The sequence below is a fragment of the Pseudopipra pipra genome, chromosome 6 (assembly GCF_036250125.1).
Source record: "Pseudopipra pipra isolate bDixPip1 chromosome 6, bDixPip1.hap1, whole genome shotgun sequence".
Lineage (NCBI taxonomy): Eukaryota > Metazoa > Chordata > Aves > Passeriformes > Pipridae > Pseudopipra > Pseudopipra pipra.
Window position 1 is genome coordinate 20,064,351 of NC_087554.1, and position 15,767 is coordinate 20,080,117.

Here is a 15,767-nt window from a genome sequence, read left to right on the forward strand (position 1 = left end):
GGTGTGCAGAGTTTATTCTGGTACCAGGTCTATCAGTCCAACGGAACAGTTTTTTGTTCTTTCAATTATCTCTGCCTCTCCTACCAATTTCCCTAGGGAAAATTTTCATTAAATTTTTGAAACAATTATTGAAGGGTTGGTTATAGAAAACAAACTGAGCGGAGTATGAATCCCAGCTAAATCTTTATGTGTATAAACTTCTTTATCTTAATGTATCTTGCAAAAGATAGGAAGAGGGACTTTTTACTGATGAGATTTCAGATACAATGGATAGCAGATAAACTACAGATTCTTTTGCTAGTTCTCATATCCATTTTTATATCACTGAGTTTGCTCTCATATCATGTCTTTGAAATCTCAGATGACTCAGACACAGACAATTTCTTGTAAATTCAGTGCAAGTTGGCTGAAACTTTAACATCTGAAGGAGTCTTGATAGCTTTCCAGATCCAACTTGTTCAAAAAGCTGTTCAGACATGACCTGCTTAATTCTTCCAACACTTCAGTAAAATATTTAGACAATATAAGTAATGTTTTAAAAGTGAACAAATAACTCATAATACTTTATTTATTGCCAGTTGTACATTTCTGCAAATTGATTGTTTGTGAACACATTGAAAATATTTTAGACATGCATTATTTTGAAGAATCTGATGAATTCCTGAACAAATGTTTTTTATTCAATGAATCACAAATTACTGAAAAAGTAGTATTCAGGAAATAGAAGATGATATGGGGTTGCTTAGCAATGATGATGATGTGATACTGTGTAATTTGATGATTATTTTATTTATATAAATTGCCATGATAGTACAAATTTTGTAATTTACAATTGCATAAAACATTGAATTTCTGCTTTTATTCTGTATAGAATTTCTGTCTGGCTAATATCTCTTGCTGGTAGATCCTGTCAAACACGTCCAACAAACATTGCCTAAAAAGGCAACCCAAAAGGATTGCAACTGAATGCAAGCACATTTTCAAAATTATAATCATGGTAATATTTCTCCTTAAATTTGGTTAGTTATTGTCATTTGATATTCCTAAAGAAAAGACGAAGCAAATAAACCAAAGTAATATCAGGTTTTGGCCAGTAACAGAGAAACATTCTCAAACACAGCTGTATTGTTTAGGTATGAATTTCTTTCTAATGAAAGAAACTTAATCCATAACTGAACTCTTACCAAGGATGTAATAATATCCCAAATGAGTGTTTATTTTTAAAATCTAAAATGTTTTTAGTTAAACCAGGTTGTTAAGTAGGCAGTGGATGTGCAGTCTAGTGTGACAAATCCTACTTCTAAGAAAAACTCACTGTGTTGTAATAGCATTCAGCTCCTCCCTCATCTATTTCTATAGCAGAAATTCAGGCACATGAAAATGTGCAAAACCAGAGTTTCTGTCTCACTAATTCTGTGAAATCTATTTTCTGTGCCTCTGTCCCAGCCTCACACAAAACTCCTGCCTGCAGTCACCCAGAATTACCTTCTTTGCTTGTTTACACTATGGATTACACTTCCCTCAAAAGTAGGCTTTTATACTTGACAATTCCAACATATATTTTGTAGGGCTCAGAAATTAAGCTCCAAGGGGAAAACAGGGCAGAGGGTAAGATTTTCCTGCCTTACACATTCTCCACCCAAGGAGGGGAACTTAGTGCCATTCGGACCTGAGAGATCTCCTCAGGTTCCCTGTTTAGCATTGAGCTCAAGGAGACAGCAGTACTGGCTTTGTCTGGGTATGCCCAGGCAGAAAGGATCAAGCCTTAGGAAACAAGCTGCTGCTGTTGCACCAGGAGGAGCCAAGTTCATTGATTCCTGTCTATGTTTAACCTTCATAACTAACAAAAAAAATTTTCTTGTGGGGGAGAGGGTCTTGAAATGTTGGTTGCTGCTAATGTCTTCACATCCAAGGCAAAAGGACTGCCCATTTGAGGAAGAATGTGCTACTGCTGTAGCAATGCATTCCCTAAATCAATATAAGGGGGTAGACTGCTTTTTGTGTATTTTACCCAGATATTTTAGCGACTGAGAACCTAGCACTGCTATGCCTGTCAGCCTCCTCACCCTGTTCATCTTATGATGTGCACACACCTGCAACTTCCCTCCTAGAAGCGACACTGGAAACAGCCAGAATCTTTGCCTCCAAAAACAAACATGCCTATTATGGTCTAAAATTAGGATGCTTTTCCTTCCCTTCCACCTCTGACAGGAGTCATAAAACTGACTAACAGGGAGACCTACTGAAATCCAGTAAGTTTCTGTTTATATACGGGCAAGGTCTGGTTTTAGCGTTCTTTGTAGGTGAAAAAGATAGGCTTAAGTATTCATTCCCGCACTGGTACACTTAAGGCACAGTCTAAATGTGGCTATGTTAAATGTGGCTATGTCAAATGTGGCTATGTCAAGACTGGCACAAACAGAGCTGGTGTGAACAGAAATTGTTCCAAATAAAATTTGGGAGTTACTTTCTTTAGAAAGGAAAATGTTTTATCAGTGCCTATAAATCTGATGTAATCCCTCTATCCTCAGATTATATATATACAGGGGAAATACGTAACGCAGTATGCAGAGTTATCATAATATAGATGCTGGGACTCAACCAAACACTGTTTACAGCTGGCTTCATTCAAAATTCCTCAAAATCAGTAGAAAACCTCATTTGACTTTGAATAGCTCCAGGAAGGTCCATATTAGGCATAAGAGCCCCTAAGTATTTATCTGTAGGTTACAGTTAACTGTTTGGTTATGCAAATAGGAAGTGTTTCCTGAGTTGCGTGAATGTTTGTATTTTGAAAAGCTCACTGCTCTCCTGGGGCTTTAAATGTTTTATTTAATAATTCCAATACATTGCATAGAAGGGCGAGTGGATAAGAAAGGATGGGGGCTAAGAAAAAGGAGAAATGACTGGAGAGAGAAGTCAAAGTAGACATCAAGAAGCAAAATAAAAGGAAGATAATGGAAAGACAGTGGGAAGGCTAGTGAGGGAGGAGAGAAAAGTATATCCCAGAGATGGCTTAGGATAAGCTTGATTTACCTATTGTGTAATTGCAAATGAAAGAAATGAAAGTGGGAATAGAGAATGCTTAGCACAAAGATGGCAGCTCATGGTCAGATATGTCATTCCAGGGTCTTATTGCATGGTGTGTGCTGGGAAGGCCTACCAGGGGGAAGGAGGGGTGGAGACAGACAGAAGCCACCTATAGAGAACATGTCTTCCCTTCTCCCCTCAGTTTCCCCTGTATTCCCCCCACCCCCAGCCCTCTACACAGCTGCTTATGACTCAAATGTCACTAATGCATCCTGTATGTCTCTGCTGCACGCTTGGACAGCTGGTGGCAGCTGCTGTGTGCAGGTTTCCTGCTCAGTCTCCAACAACAGCGTAGTAACTAACTGGGTATAGTGGTGTTAAAGTTGCCAGTGGGGACTGGCACTGTGATTTGTTGCCTGTGCACTGCTGGGAGATGTGGGTCAGCCAGGGACTACGTGCATTAGGGTGGTGCTAGGAGCAAGAAAGCTGATGGGGCCACAAGGTCTGCCACAGGAGAAACCTTGCTGCAAAGTGTTTCTTAGGGCCTACTTGAGCGATTCTGGCTGTTAATTTTTGCCTGTGTTGGATTAGTGAGTTGTTTAGGGATCTGGGGCAAACCAGTAAAACAGGCTGATGAATCCACACGGTAGGTGCCAATCTGGGTTGCTGCCTTTTTTAGAAGTAAACAAGTAAGAACCATTGTTCATCTTCCTAACTCTCTGCAGGACACAGGCTGTAAATTACGTCTAGGAACAAAAGGTTGATGGGAGTAGAACCGGGCTCTCAACTTCCCAAAGGAGTGCTTTGCCCTCCAGCCAAAAGAGCAGCTTTTCTTGCTTAAACCGGCACAGGCTCTTCATACGCCTTCCCATCAGCTCTCAGAGCCCGAGAAAAGTGTGCAGTACAAGGTTTACCACACTGAAGCCTTTACAACCGTTTCCATTACAAAACATGTTTTCAGGATTGATAATGAAAATTAAATCTAGTCTGAAATTGAATCCAGTCTGAAATGCAGGAAACGAGATTGCAGTCTAGGGACAAGGAGGAAATCTTATTAGAAATAACATATTTTATTGATATTACAGATAAGTGGGTATAAAATCCTCCCTGCTCCCCCAAATCTGATTTTCAGCCAGTCTTACAGATCACCTGTAGTCTATGCAAAATATACATGGCCATGACCAGAATTACCTAAAGAGATCTGTGCTTTTTATATTCACCAAGACTATGTTCTTCAACTCCCCATAACAGGCTTGAAATATCTACCAAAATAAGTTCAGAAAACTGTTTTTTAATTGAAAAAAAAAGTATTTCTGCTAATAATAGAAAAAATATTTCAAATTATGAGCTTCCTTTTTCATAAATTTCTGGTTTTCATAAGAGAAATGCCATTTATGTTCACAGAAACAGAATTCCATTCTAGCCTTCTTTCAGTTGTTCCTATTTGATAGTGAAATCAATCTCCATTGGTACCTTTTTTTCCATCATAATTACAGATTCATTCAGATACATTCATTGTCTTGTCTGTCCACATAATAAAATTCAGATATGTGTTACAGGGAGAGGCTGCCCCACTGAGTTCAGTGGAATTTTGGTCTTTCAGTTCAGCCAGGCCAAACTTTCCTCCTCTATGGGAATTCTCACAAAAATATCTTTTTATATCACTGTAAGCCATGTATGTTCCTTTTCTAGGGCTGCAACACATGTACTCCCTAATAAGATTTTTATCAAAATTAATTAGTGCTGACTACAGCTCACATATGTGATAAAATCACAAATGAGTTATTTTGGTGTTGCTGTACTATATTGTACCATCATAGATTCAGTATTCAATGTGTCACAAAGGCATCACAGAAAAATATTTTTTAAAATGGTGGGGGATTATCCTTTTTAGTTTTATTATTTCATTCTCTTCTGAAAACTTAATTCGTTTGATACCATTAATTATTTTACAAACTTTTGGTGTCACTATTTTAGCTGCTTGTTACAAAGGGAGTAAGCAAGTTCCTAAAGCTCAAATATTTAACTATATTAATAGGCTCACTTAAAATTATGCTCTGCTGCATTTCTTCAGCTGCGGATTTGCTTTAGATTTTTCTGTTCCTATGTATTAAGATTATCACAAACTAAAAGAAAAGTTATATATTTCTCACAAAGAAATCCCCCAAACCAAACCAAACCAAGCCAAACAAACAAACAATCAAAACCCCCAAAACACTTTTTCCAGAGTGGTACATCTCCTTTCACTAAATTTTCTTGGTAGCATTAGGCCCTACAGCCAGGCTAAATTTGATCTGCTGTCTACCTCAGACCAACATCTGTTGACCATGTTTGGGTGGGAAAGAAGGAAGTATTTTTTGTCACTTTTTTGTTGGAATGCAAATGTGTGTCTTAGGTTGATGTGTAAGCAGGCAGATGGAATGTGAAATGGAAAAACTTATGTTGTATAGATACAGCTCATTACTATTTTTGTGATTTATCACATGAAATGACATACTGTGATCAATTATTTTTCTTGTATACATCTGTCTTTTCCTTTTGCATTGGGTACTAAGCATCTTCATGCACCTTGTCTAAATGCATTTAATCTTAGCCCAGTTTTATAGGGCAACAAACAAGACAGAGTCTTTCCAGAGTGGAATGCCATTCACGTCTGCCAAACACGTGCAGAAGTACTGACTATGTTTCATTTTTTTAATTCTCTATAATTATAGATACAGGACATTAACAGAGAGGTAATTTACATTCATCAAAAATAAGACTCAAAATTACCTAAATTTTAATTAAATATTCAGTTCTTCTGTTTCATCCATTTATTAACTGTGCACCAGCATTTGAAGTCCCACTAAACTTCATTCATGTATTTTCATGCCAAAACATTTATAGATATAAATGTACAGGAATTCATAGAAATATTTATCTTTCAACTAATATAAACACTAAGGTATATAGGAGATTGCTTTTTAGTTGCTTTTGAAGCCATTTCTTTCAAAGAAAGACTAGTATATTTACTAAAGAAAATGGGTTTTATCTGTAATTTCAAAGTTGCTAGCTTCTGAATGAAAAGATTCCCCTGTGTTTTAAGGAAAGATTTTTCACTTTATCCTGTCAGATATTCTAGAACTGTAGGAAATGCCTGTTGGAACCTGTTGTAAAAATTTGGCTGGTTGAGGAAAGGATAGCCAGTCATCTCTAAGTCAAAAGTCAAAGAAAAGGCAAAGTCCTGAAAACTTCTTTATGTGAACTTCTTATGCCTGTGGCTGGAAAGACCTATCTGTATTTTTCCATTGTTTGTGTTCACAGAGATTAAAAAATAATGAGAAAATTCTTTCAAGTGGGAAGATTGACAAAATGTTAATCTGATATAGGAGTATTCATTCCAAGTCTGGCAAGTGAAACAGAAATCAGAGCATTACTGGCTGTCAGTCATTGCCACATGTTGGTTGTTAAAGGTGAGATGTGCTGGCTTTGGTGATCCCTGACAAACCCCTCATTCCACGGCACACAAACCACTGTTGCAGTTCTGCAGCTCTGAGGAGGGGCCAGTGCATGGAGACACCACTGGAAATTGTTAAGGCACACAACAGACACCCCTTTTGGTTATCTGCAGAGGCCTTGCGGTTTTCACAAGGGACTTCATGTGGCATCTAGAGTCATGCAAAACCCCACACTACAATGAACATCTGTCCCTTGGGAACTGAGACCTTGTCTGAACATCAAAGATGTCATACCTTTTCATCCTATTTCTCTGCTTTGTGAATTGGGAATACAAGGAATAATTCCTTCTATGCCTCATCCCATCAGTACAATAAAATATCGACCTTAATCCTCAGTATCACTGCTGGCACTGGCATTATTTACTACTCTTGCTGGAGCAGCCTGTGAAGAGAAGCCTGTGGGACGTGCTGTGGGAGACTGAACTGCCTTAACTTACTTTCTGCATGAGTTTATCCTCTGGCAACGAGCAAAAATATTGCAGAAAGCTTCATTGTAGAGCAGGCATTTTACTTGGTCTAAATTGACCTGCAAAAAAAAAAAAAAAGAAAATGGTGAGGTGGGACTAAATAAGCAAAATATTTTTGGGAAAGGTCTAGGTTATTATAGATGCTTTGCTGGAGTCCAGAATCTCTAATGCTTTTTTTGCAATAACGAAGGGATTTTAAAATGAAGGAGGGAAAGCTCATAACAAACAGTGCATTTTTGAGCTAACTCAGGAGAGATTACACAATTTTTCCTGCAAGCACAATAAGTATAATTTTTGACTGTACTTGTGTGAGAAGAAGAGGCTTAGTGCCTCTTTAAAACTCAAGTGTGGCTGCTTAGTCAGTACTGGTTCCCCTCCCACATCCCCCCCCCCTCCCCGCCTTCTCCTACTGCTGGGTAACTTTTGTTGCAATATGGGTGTGACTTTTGATGGAGCTCCCCCTCCCAGTTATGTCATTACTTCAGTTCCTTTGAATCAGAATAAAAAGTGCAGCAAACTTCAGACTCATTGACTGCGGGCTTAACAAGCGTCGGGGCTTTTCTTCTTCCTGCAGCTTGCAAGGATCTTTGGATTTTGCAAAACACTTCCAAGAAAACAATGGCCAACTTCTCCTTATGGGCAACTTTTGGATTATGTTTGTTGAAGCTTTGTCTAGCAGAAACACGTAAGTTTTTTATGAATGAAAACACTTATGAATGTTAAGTTTATGCTTCAGACAGCAAGTGCTTTTCTGCTAGATAGCTAACAGCTTTCTTGCATCTATATAGTTTTATTATTTTTGAGTGTTATTAGAGATGCTTTAGAACTGTACTCTCGGTTGTGCTGGTCTGTACAATCACAGAAAGCTGTGTATTGCTTGTAAAGGGCAATTCCAGATCTGTAAAAAGTAAATTGTAGATCATTATAGTGAAGTTTAAGAACAGAACTACCTTAGGGAATTTGGAATGGCTCTGGTAAAGCTCATTTTGACAATGTGACTGCTGTTAACATACTTAGTTTGCTCTCCCAGCTCTGTTTCAGACTGTGGAGAAAAGGTGGGGAAGGGCAAAATGGGGGTGAACACCCACCCCCCCACCCCCCCCCAGCACACAACAACTGCATTCTTGAGTTTACAAGAGCTGAACCAACAGCTAATACATATTGAATTTGGACACAGCTGAACAGAAGCAAAACTGCAGCGATCTGTGACTAAAATGTGACAAGATTTTATGCCAAACATGCTTGTTTCTGACTTTCTAAGGTTTCTTTAGAGCTGACTGATGAGATTTTGGAACAAAGGGGGTTAGAAGTGACCACGAAATTCAGTTGTTTAACTTACTGTAGCTTGGTTATCTGCTACAAATATTTGTATTTAAAAATGAAGTGTTAATACAGAGAAAAAAATAAAAATTCTATGTCCGAAAGGACATGTTTTAGGGAAATGACCATACTTCTAACAGACTCTCACTGTGACTGTAAGTGCCTCAAGGCATTTTGTGGTTAGGGATAACAATTGCACTTCTACATTATTTTTCTACTCGTCAGTTCTAGGAGTTTAAAAAAATACATTTTTCATGTCCATTGTCACCCAAGGGCTATGTCTGTGTATGGTAAATATATATCTAATTTGTTTGAGCAGCAGTGGATACTTCTATAATGGTTGCAGCACTGGCGAGCTGTGAATGGGTGTGTCAGAGTGAACAAGTTCCCACTGCATCTGTGATAGCTGAAGCACCCTCATTGCTTTTCATTCTAAAAGTGTGTGTCTGTTGTATCAAAATGTTCTTGCTAAGATCAGGTATATGGACAATGCCTTAAGAGCAAGGACAGGACTACTGTAGACAAATAAAGTATGTCAGAGATGTGTTTAAAACCTTGGCTTGGTCCAAGTCTGTGCACTATATAAGTATTTTAATTATTTGTTTACCAACTGCTCAACAGATTGTTAATTTACATGCTGCCTGGAATGTCCTAAAGAATCAGGGTCTGCACTGACTCTGGGAGTAAGGCACTTTTACAGTGAGGCATAACAGAAAGCCCCATAATCTAGTCTTCAGCATAGTTAGAAAAAGTCAAACAAAACATAAACCCCTGTGGGGTATATGTTTCTTTAATGGCTCAGTAAAGTATTAGACTATAGCTACAATATATTTCAGTTGGTATGAGCTACATTCCAGCATGACTTTGCAGTCAGTAAGGACTTCAAAACAGCAGTTGATGGTGGTGTTTTCTTTTTTAAGCCAGTGATTTTACTGTGTATCACAGACTAATGGTCACTGCTGTTGGGAAACTCCTGAATTGGAATTTTGATTCTTTTAGTACAGAATTTCATGAAATTAAAGAGGACCTGGTATTACTGCTAACATGATTACAGAAGGAAAAATCAGATACAGAGAAAGCTGAAAAACTTATTCATCCTGAGTTCTGTGCTGCTGTGACCATACTGTCACTGATACATGAGCCAGGTGTAGTCTTGGTGTTGGCGTGACTTTTGTTTTCTAAGAAGTCTGAATCCAGGAGGATACAGATGCTGACATCTTGGTGAATGTTTGTGGGGCTCATTTTCTCCAGTGAGCACTACATATTTGTAAAAATGTTTTTCCCAAAATGTTCCTTGATTAACATAAAGCAAATTCTAGAATTTTGACCACCAAACTGGAAGAAACTGGAACGGAAGTAGTAGTAAAGATGAAATGGAAAAGAGGGAGAATGAGTCTACCACTGGGAGGGAGGAGCTTAGCTGTTAGCACTGGAGAGGTTGTCCAGAGTCCCATTACAAGGTAAGACTCTGAGGCAGGGCTGCTATAGCTGTCAGTCAATCACAAAGGAGGAGACCTGCCTGCCTCTTGGTTTATGTATCTATCCTGCAAATTTTTAAATAAAGCAGTTTGAAGAAGCTCTTTGTGCTAGTTTATTTTCACTCAGTCCTTACAGTGTGTATCTTGGCTATTTTCCCAAAGCTACAAAGTAACTAGACTTTATTAGCATTCACTTGAACTTTCCATAATTGTTTAGTGTAAGGGTTATATGGCTCTCCTGGAAATAACCTCACACACAGAGCCAACAAACTATGGCAGAGGATTGTCTTGCAGTCTCTGGAGAAATGTTTGATAATTCTTTAGTTACTGGTGTTCTTCACCACAATGAAGAGCCACTACCTTGAAAACAGGAAGTCAGAGAAAGGCCTTATGAGGACAGATAGCATCATGGAATTGAGGAAGAACTTTTCTAAGTAAATGCTTTTAAAACCACTAGTAGCTCTAGCCAAGGTTAAACAAAATGTTCATCCTTACGTGGCATTCTTTTCAGAACAGTTCTTTTATAGACCTGAGTTGAAGACAGTATGAATATTGCAGTTATTCGTTTGTCACCTATACATGCATGAGGTTCTACTGTATCAAGAACGTGCCAGCAGGATGAGATGATGATAGACGGATAAACACCATGAGCTCATTACTGCTAAAATACTTGTTGAAAAGATGTGATAATTTTAGTTCTGAATGTAGTTGACTGGTAGTAAAATGTACTGTAGCAAAGCAGAGAAAAAACAGTGTAGAGCTTTTAAGAAGAGAATTAATCAGTCCAAGAATTTAAAAGTTTTTTGGAATTCCAAAGATGCTGTAAAAAGGCTTCTCTATCTGCTTTCTGGTCTTCTTGCCTCATATTTCTGTTCAAGAATGAAGGGAAAAATGTTTGAAAATACAGCTGAGAAATAGAAGACGATATGACATGTATTCTGTTATTGGTAAATCATTGTTTGGTTTTGGTCTTTTTTTTTTCCCAAGAAAATGCTATGTGAAAGAGCAAAGGAAGGAGTTCAGCAAAACTCTCCTGCTTTTTCCAGGACCAAGGCTAAATGTACATAATTGCCTGTGAAATATAACTTCACAGAGAGGATAATCTGAAACAAACATGATCCACCACAGTAATCTTGCCTACTTTGAAAACAATACAACATTGTACTGGAACAATTAATGGTGTTCAAAACACATCATATTTTAGCATCAGCTGGTATCTGAGAGCATGCTTATCAGATTAAATTTTTCAGCATTAAATTGAATTCTTAAACTAGAGAAGTTCAAACTTCCAAGTTGCTACCATGTAAAACTCACATCCGCAGTCTATTTTGCTCTTTGCCTTTACCTGTCAGGGTTTCTTTGTGATATACCTGGTGGTTTGGACCATTCTCAATGGGTTATCGATCATTGTAGGCGTGAAGCCAGTTTGGTGTAGCTGCTAGTCATTTTCCAGACTAGACCAGAAGTCCCTCAGCTGTTAACACACAGTTGTCTCTCGCTCCCAGAGAGGTAATAATAATTTCAAAGCTATCAGACGCTGTAATTATCAGTGACCATTATGGGTGCTGCCAACAGTGGTGGCAGAGAGGATTGTGTCAGTCCTGACTGTTTATCTGTTTCCTCCCTGCTCAATCACAAGCCTCCCCACAGTGCATCAGCAGTAATATCAGTAGCAGCTGGCTGTGATTTTCCTCCCTTGCTGCCGCTGCTGGAGCTGCCCCTGCCCAAGGGACGGCAGAGCAGCTCATCATATGAATGAGTTTGCAGGCGGTAATGTGAAATGGCAACTGAGAGAAAGAGGGGTTTTCCTTGGAGAATCTTTCCAGTCAGACTGAAAGTTCAGCTAATTTCAATTTAAAGTTCAAGCCTCCGTGACTGTTTCCTGCCTAATGAAACCTACAGTCATTTTTTGAGCCTGTGTCTTCAATTAAGAACATAATTGTACTCTCTTTTGTAAGCACTGGCTTTGGGACTTTCCAGTTCCTCTGTATGACAACACTGGCAACGTTATATAATCCAACAATCTTATTTCAGTACAAAAATGTTCAATTCTCATACTGTGAAACAGAAAAACAGACAATCAAACAAACCAACCCAACAAAAATGACCAAAAGGAGTTGAAGAACTACCTGCAATTTTAGTAATTACTAACATGGAAGCACAAGCATGGTATGCCAATTCAAAGTAAAAATCACAGGGAAGACCCAAATTTTACTTACATTTGGAGTTTGAAAAATACATTGCTTCGCTTTTTTCTCTTTTCTACTGATGACTGACCTAGCTCAGTAGGTAGAAGCTTTAAGAGACTGTGTTGCATCTTAAAAAAAAAAAAAAAGAAAAAGAAAAAAGTCAGACACACAGCAGCTGTAGTGACTTCCATCTCTCTTTCTGCTAATGATACTTACTGTTCCAAAAGCAATGTGAGACAGCTATAAAAGAGATTGCCAGGGTACAGACTGACAGCTGCCTAGGAAAAGGCATTAGCTTGCAATCATCAACTACACAATTAATGTCTGTTTTTCTAAATACCTACCTTCATAAATAAGATTTTGTCTCTGACAGAATATATAATAGTAAAAAAAAAGTTGCTGCGGCATAGCTTTTGTTAATTATGTATGTCTCACAGTGACAGCATGTTAGCAAAACAGGTTCTCAGAAGTGTATTTCCCTAGGGGGCTTTTTTATTGTTATTTTTGTTAATGGATAGGTGTCTGTAAAGAAGCAGGGTGTGGTATGTGTGGGTAGTTGTAATGAATAGTTTCTTGCAGGATTCCCATACAGAAGTGAGAGGTTAACCGAAGCTCAGTGTACATTCTATGGCCACCCAGAACCCTGTGGGCAGATGTGAGTTAGTTCAGTCCAGGCAGCGAGCAAGTTGCTATCCAAACTGGGTCTAAAAGTCAAGCATCAAACTTAATTTGGCAGCCTCTCAGAGAACATATCTTGCCACCAGGGAGGCTTATCAGCAAGGGATTGGTATCCTGTATGCCAGAGCAGTGTGGCTGCAGCTGTTTTCGGAGAGCAGACAGAACCCACATGTCTACTCAAAACAGACCAAGCAGGCTGGAAGATGCTCTTTCTACGTGTAAGTGCAATAGTCCAACAGTTCTGCAGGGGAGATTGTGATGGTAGTGATTTACCTACTCTTTGCCACCGGCCAACTCACATCTTACAGACAAGGTGAAGTGCCTCTATCACAGAATGAGGAGACTGAGGTATTGGTACAATATGTCACTGCTAAGGACAGCCAGGTCTTCCCAACTCCATCCCAGTGCTCTGGAAAAAACTTCTGCACAAGGAATACGGAGTAGTTAACTGGGCAGGTTCAAGGGAAAGTAGTATTTCCTAATTATGATTCATTAATAGTGAAGACACTGAGGGTGAGGCCTAAACACATATTACTGTTTTCTTCTCACTCACTTCCCTATTTTGGCTCCTTCTGCTTGATTAAGTGTCTTCCATCAATTTAAGTGTCCTTTCTCTTTTCCGTCATTCACAAGGGCATGTAAGTGTAGGGAAAAAAAGCTTCTTTTTTCAATGAGTCTTCATATTTATAAATGTAGGGTTTTGTTCTCTGTTCCTATGGATCATTTATGCATAAATTTTATATATAGAAACACTTAGAACATGGAAGTGAAATAATTTGTATTTTGTTTGAATCAATTTCTCCCATAGCAGCGCTGTAATAATCAGATATAACTTCCTTTATTGCTCTGACAGTTTTATCCTGTTTACTTGTGTGTTTGCTATCTCTATACACAGTGAAGACTGGCAGCTATTTTCAGCTCAGTAGCAAATGGTTCCTGTTAGACAACAGCAAATGCAGAGTTTCCTTAGAAAGTTCTTATTCAAGGCTAGTCTTTTTATGATTATGGATGCTTGAAGCTGTCTGGCAAATGAGAACTGACTTACATCCTTTGCCCTACTCTCAAACTTAACACTTCTTTAGGTTCAAGAACTTAAAAATCTGTTTAATAATTAACTGAAGAATGGTGCCTTAAATTGAGTCATGTTTCTCTACTGTTTGAACCAATGCTTCCTAGTGATAAATATCAATTGTCTTCTTGACATTTTGGAGGTATTTGTACATAAAGGATTGATACTCTGGGAAAGCAAAATGCTGAGAGACATAAAATGACTTAGCAAGTCAGGGGAGGATCCAAGAATAGATCCACTGTCTCTAACCTGAAGGCGGGCCACCTATCTGGTCACAATGCCAGAAGGCCCTGTGGCCAGAACCTTAAAAGTCCTGAGAAGCTTGAATATCCAGCACAGTATCACTGTGTAGCCATTATGTGTATCCAGGTGGTACCCAGGTATATCTTTCGAATGCCCACATCTTCTTTTTAACAACTTTTTCTAGTTCTCACACGTGTTTACTGTTTTCCCCACGAATACATCTCCATCTCTCTGGCACATCTGACTGAAGCAGTCTAATAAATCTGATAGACTTTTGTCACCCTGTGTTTGTGATAGAAATTTGTATACATTTGATGCAGTAGAACTTCTGCTCATCAGCCTAGGAATTCTCGAGCAAAATAAAATGTAACAACCACATTCTTTTTTCAGGAGACAGGTCTCAGAGAAGATTTGAATGACAAGAAAATACTCATGCATATTTTTTATTTTTAGGTGATTTAATTTCAGCCTACTGTGCTGTGTGGCACACTGTAATTTTGTTCAACATCAGGCTAATAGGGCATGAGCATCCAGTGATTTTGGAAGATTGGTATGGAAAAAATAGCACTCTTACGTTGCACTAGTAAGAGTAACTTCATCTTCTTGTGAGAAGCAAAAGCTCTTCTAGCACAGAAAATAAGAATACCCTTCTTGAGATTGCGTACTGAGCACTAAACTTTTAAACTCCTCTTTCCCAGAATGTAACAAAATGATTTTATAGCCCACTGAGAAGAGATACTTTGTGGTTCTGGTTCATCAGTAAATGGGTTTTAGACAGGTGGTTATCCAATTAACAATCCTTGTATTAAAAGTAGTAACAGGCAGACATTTTGAGCATGTGAGACACATTCCCATGGTGATTGCCTAGTTTCTTTCCTGCTTTTGTGGCTTGCCTCAGAAAACCCTGTATCCATTTGCTCATTGTTGTGGTGTAAAATGTTGCAGAGCTCTCCTACCAGTGTGTGTGATGATTTTTGTGTCTCCTGACATTTCTATTAAGTCAGTTCCATTCATTCTTTTTTTTTTTTCTTATGGCTCTATTTCCTGGCTGCTTGCTGGGTGGGAAAAGATTACAGTAGTTTTGTTTTATTTTCTCAACATCTCTTTGACCTGCCAAGTCTCACACATTATCTAGCTGTGATACTGTTTGTGTTCACACTGAACAGAGCACAGCATTAAGTATTTTTTTAAAACAGTGAAGCAGGGGCAATTTTAGAGCATCATAGAAGGGTAAGATCAGCACAGTTATTTAGGTTTTTTTTTTTTTTTTCAGGGAATGTCTAGGCCTAAGGGCTAGATAGTATTTTCTGTCTCTGTGGGTTCATGTGGATTAGAGAGAAACCCACTTGTCCAGTTTTCGAGGAGGCGGCATATCCTGTGACTTCGAGACTGTTAAGACCCATGACTGAATCTAAATTTGTTTTCTGTTAATGCCTTGATGAGTGTATATTTTAATCCAGGTATTTCATATAACAAGTAGTTTGTATAACTTTCTGGGGCTGGAGATCTTTTTGCTTCTCCTTTTATGTTTTTTAACAACTACAATTACTTATATATACGTCAGTGGGTACCAGAACTAGTGTAAATTAGTGTAGAGTAAACAATATATTATATACAGAACAATGCAGGACTGGTAAAATGTTGCAATAGCGCCCTTAGAGATCAGTAGAATTTCTATCCAAGATTTTGTATTTGCAATGAATAAATTCTTTAATTAATCTCTTTTACAGAGCAAGGAGAAAAAAAATAAAAAAGCCTCTGACTGACTAGGCTACCCTTCAAAATAAAGTATAGAC

The 15,767-nt window shown here is 38.3% G+C and overlaps 1 protein-coding gene across 10 annotated transcripts in view; it reads left to right on the forward strand.

The window, feature by feature from the left end:
- Positions 1-7,405: 7,405 nt before the first annotated feature.
- The window catches only part of CD44 (CD44 molecule (IN blood group)), a 49,670-nt gene continuing 41,308 nt past the window's right edge, over positions 7,406-15,767 (forward strand). For 2 of the 10 annotated variants that reach the window (XM_064657742.1, XM_064657743.1), the window contains exon 1: positions 7,407-7,679. In XM_064657742.1, coding sequence (XP_064513812.1) covers positions 7,613-7,679 — 67 coding nt within the window. In that variant the 5' untranslated portion in view covers positions 7,407-7,612. Of the gene's footprint in view, positions 7,680-15,767 lie in introns of all 10 variants that reach the window. The other 8 variants (XM_064657744.1, XM_064657746.1, XM_064657747.1 and 5 more) reach the window with 6 other exon arrangements.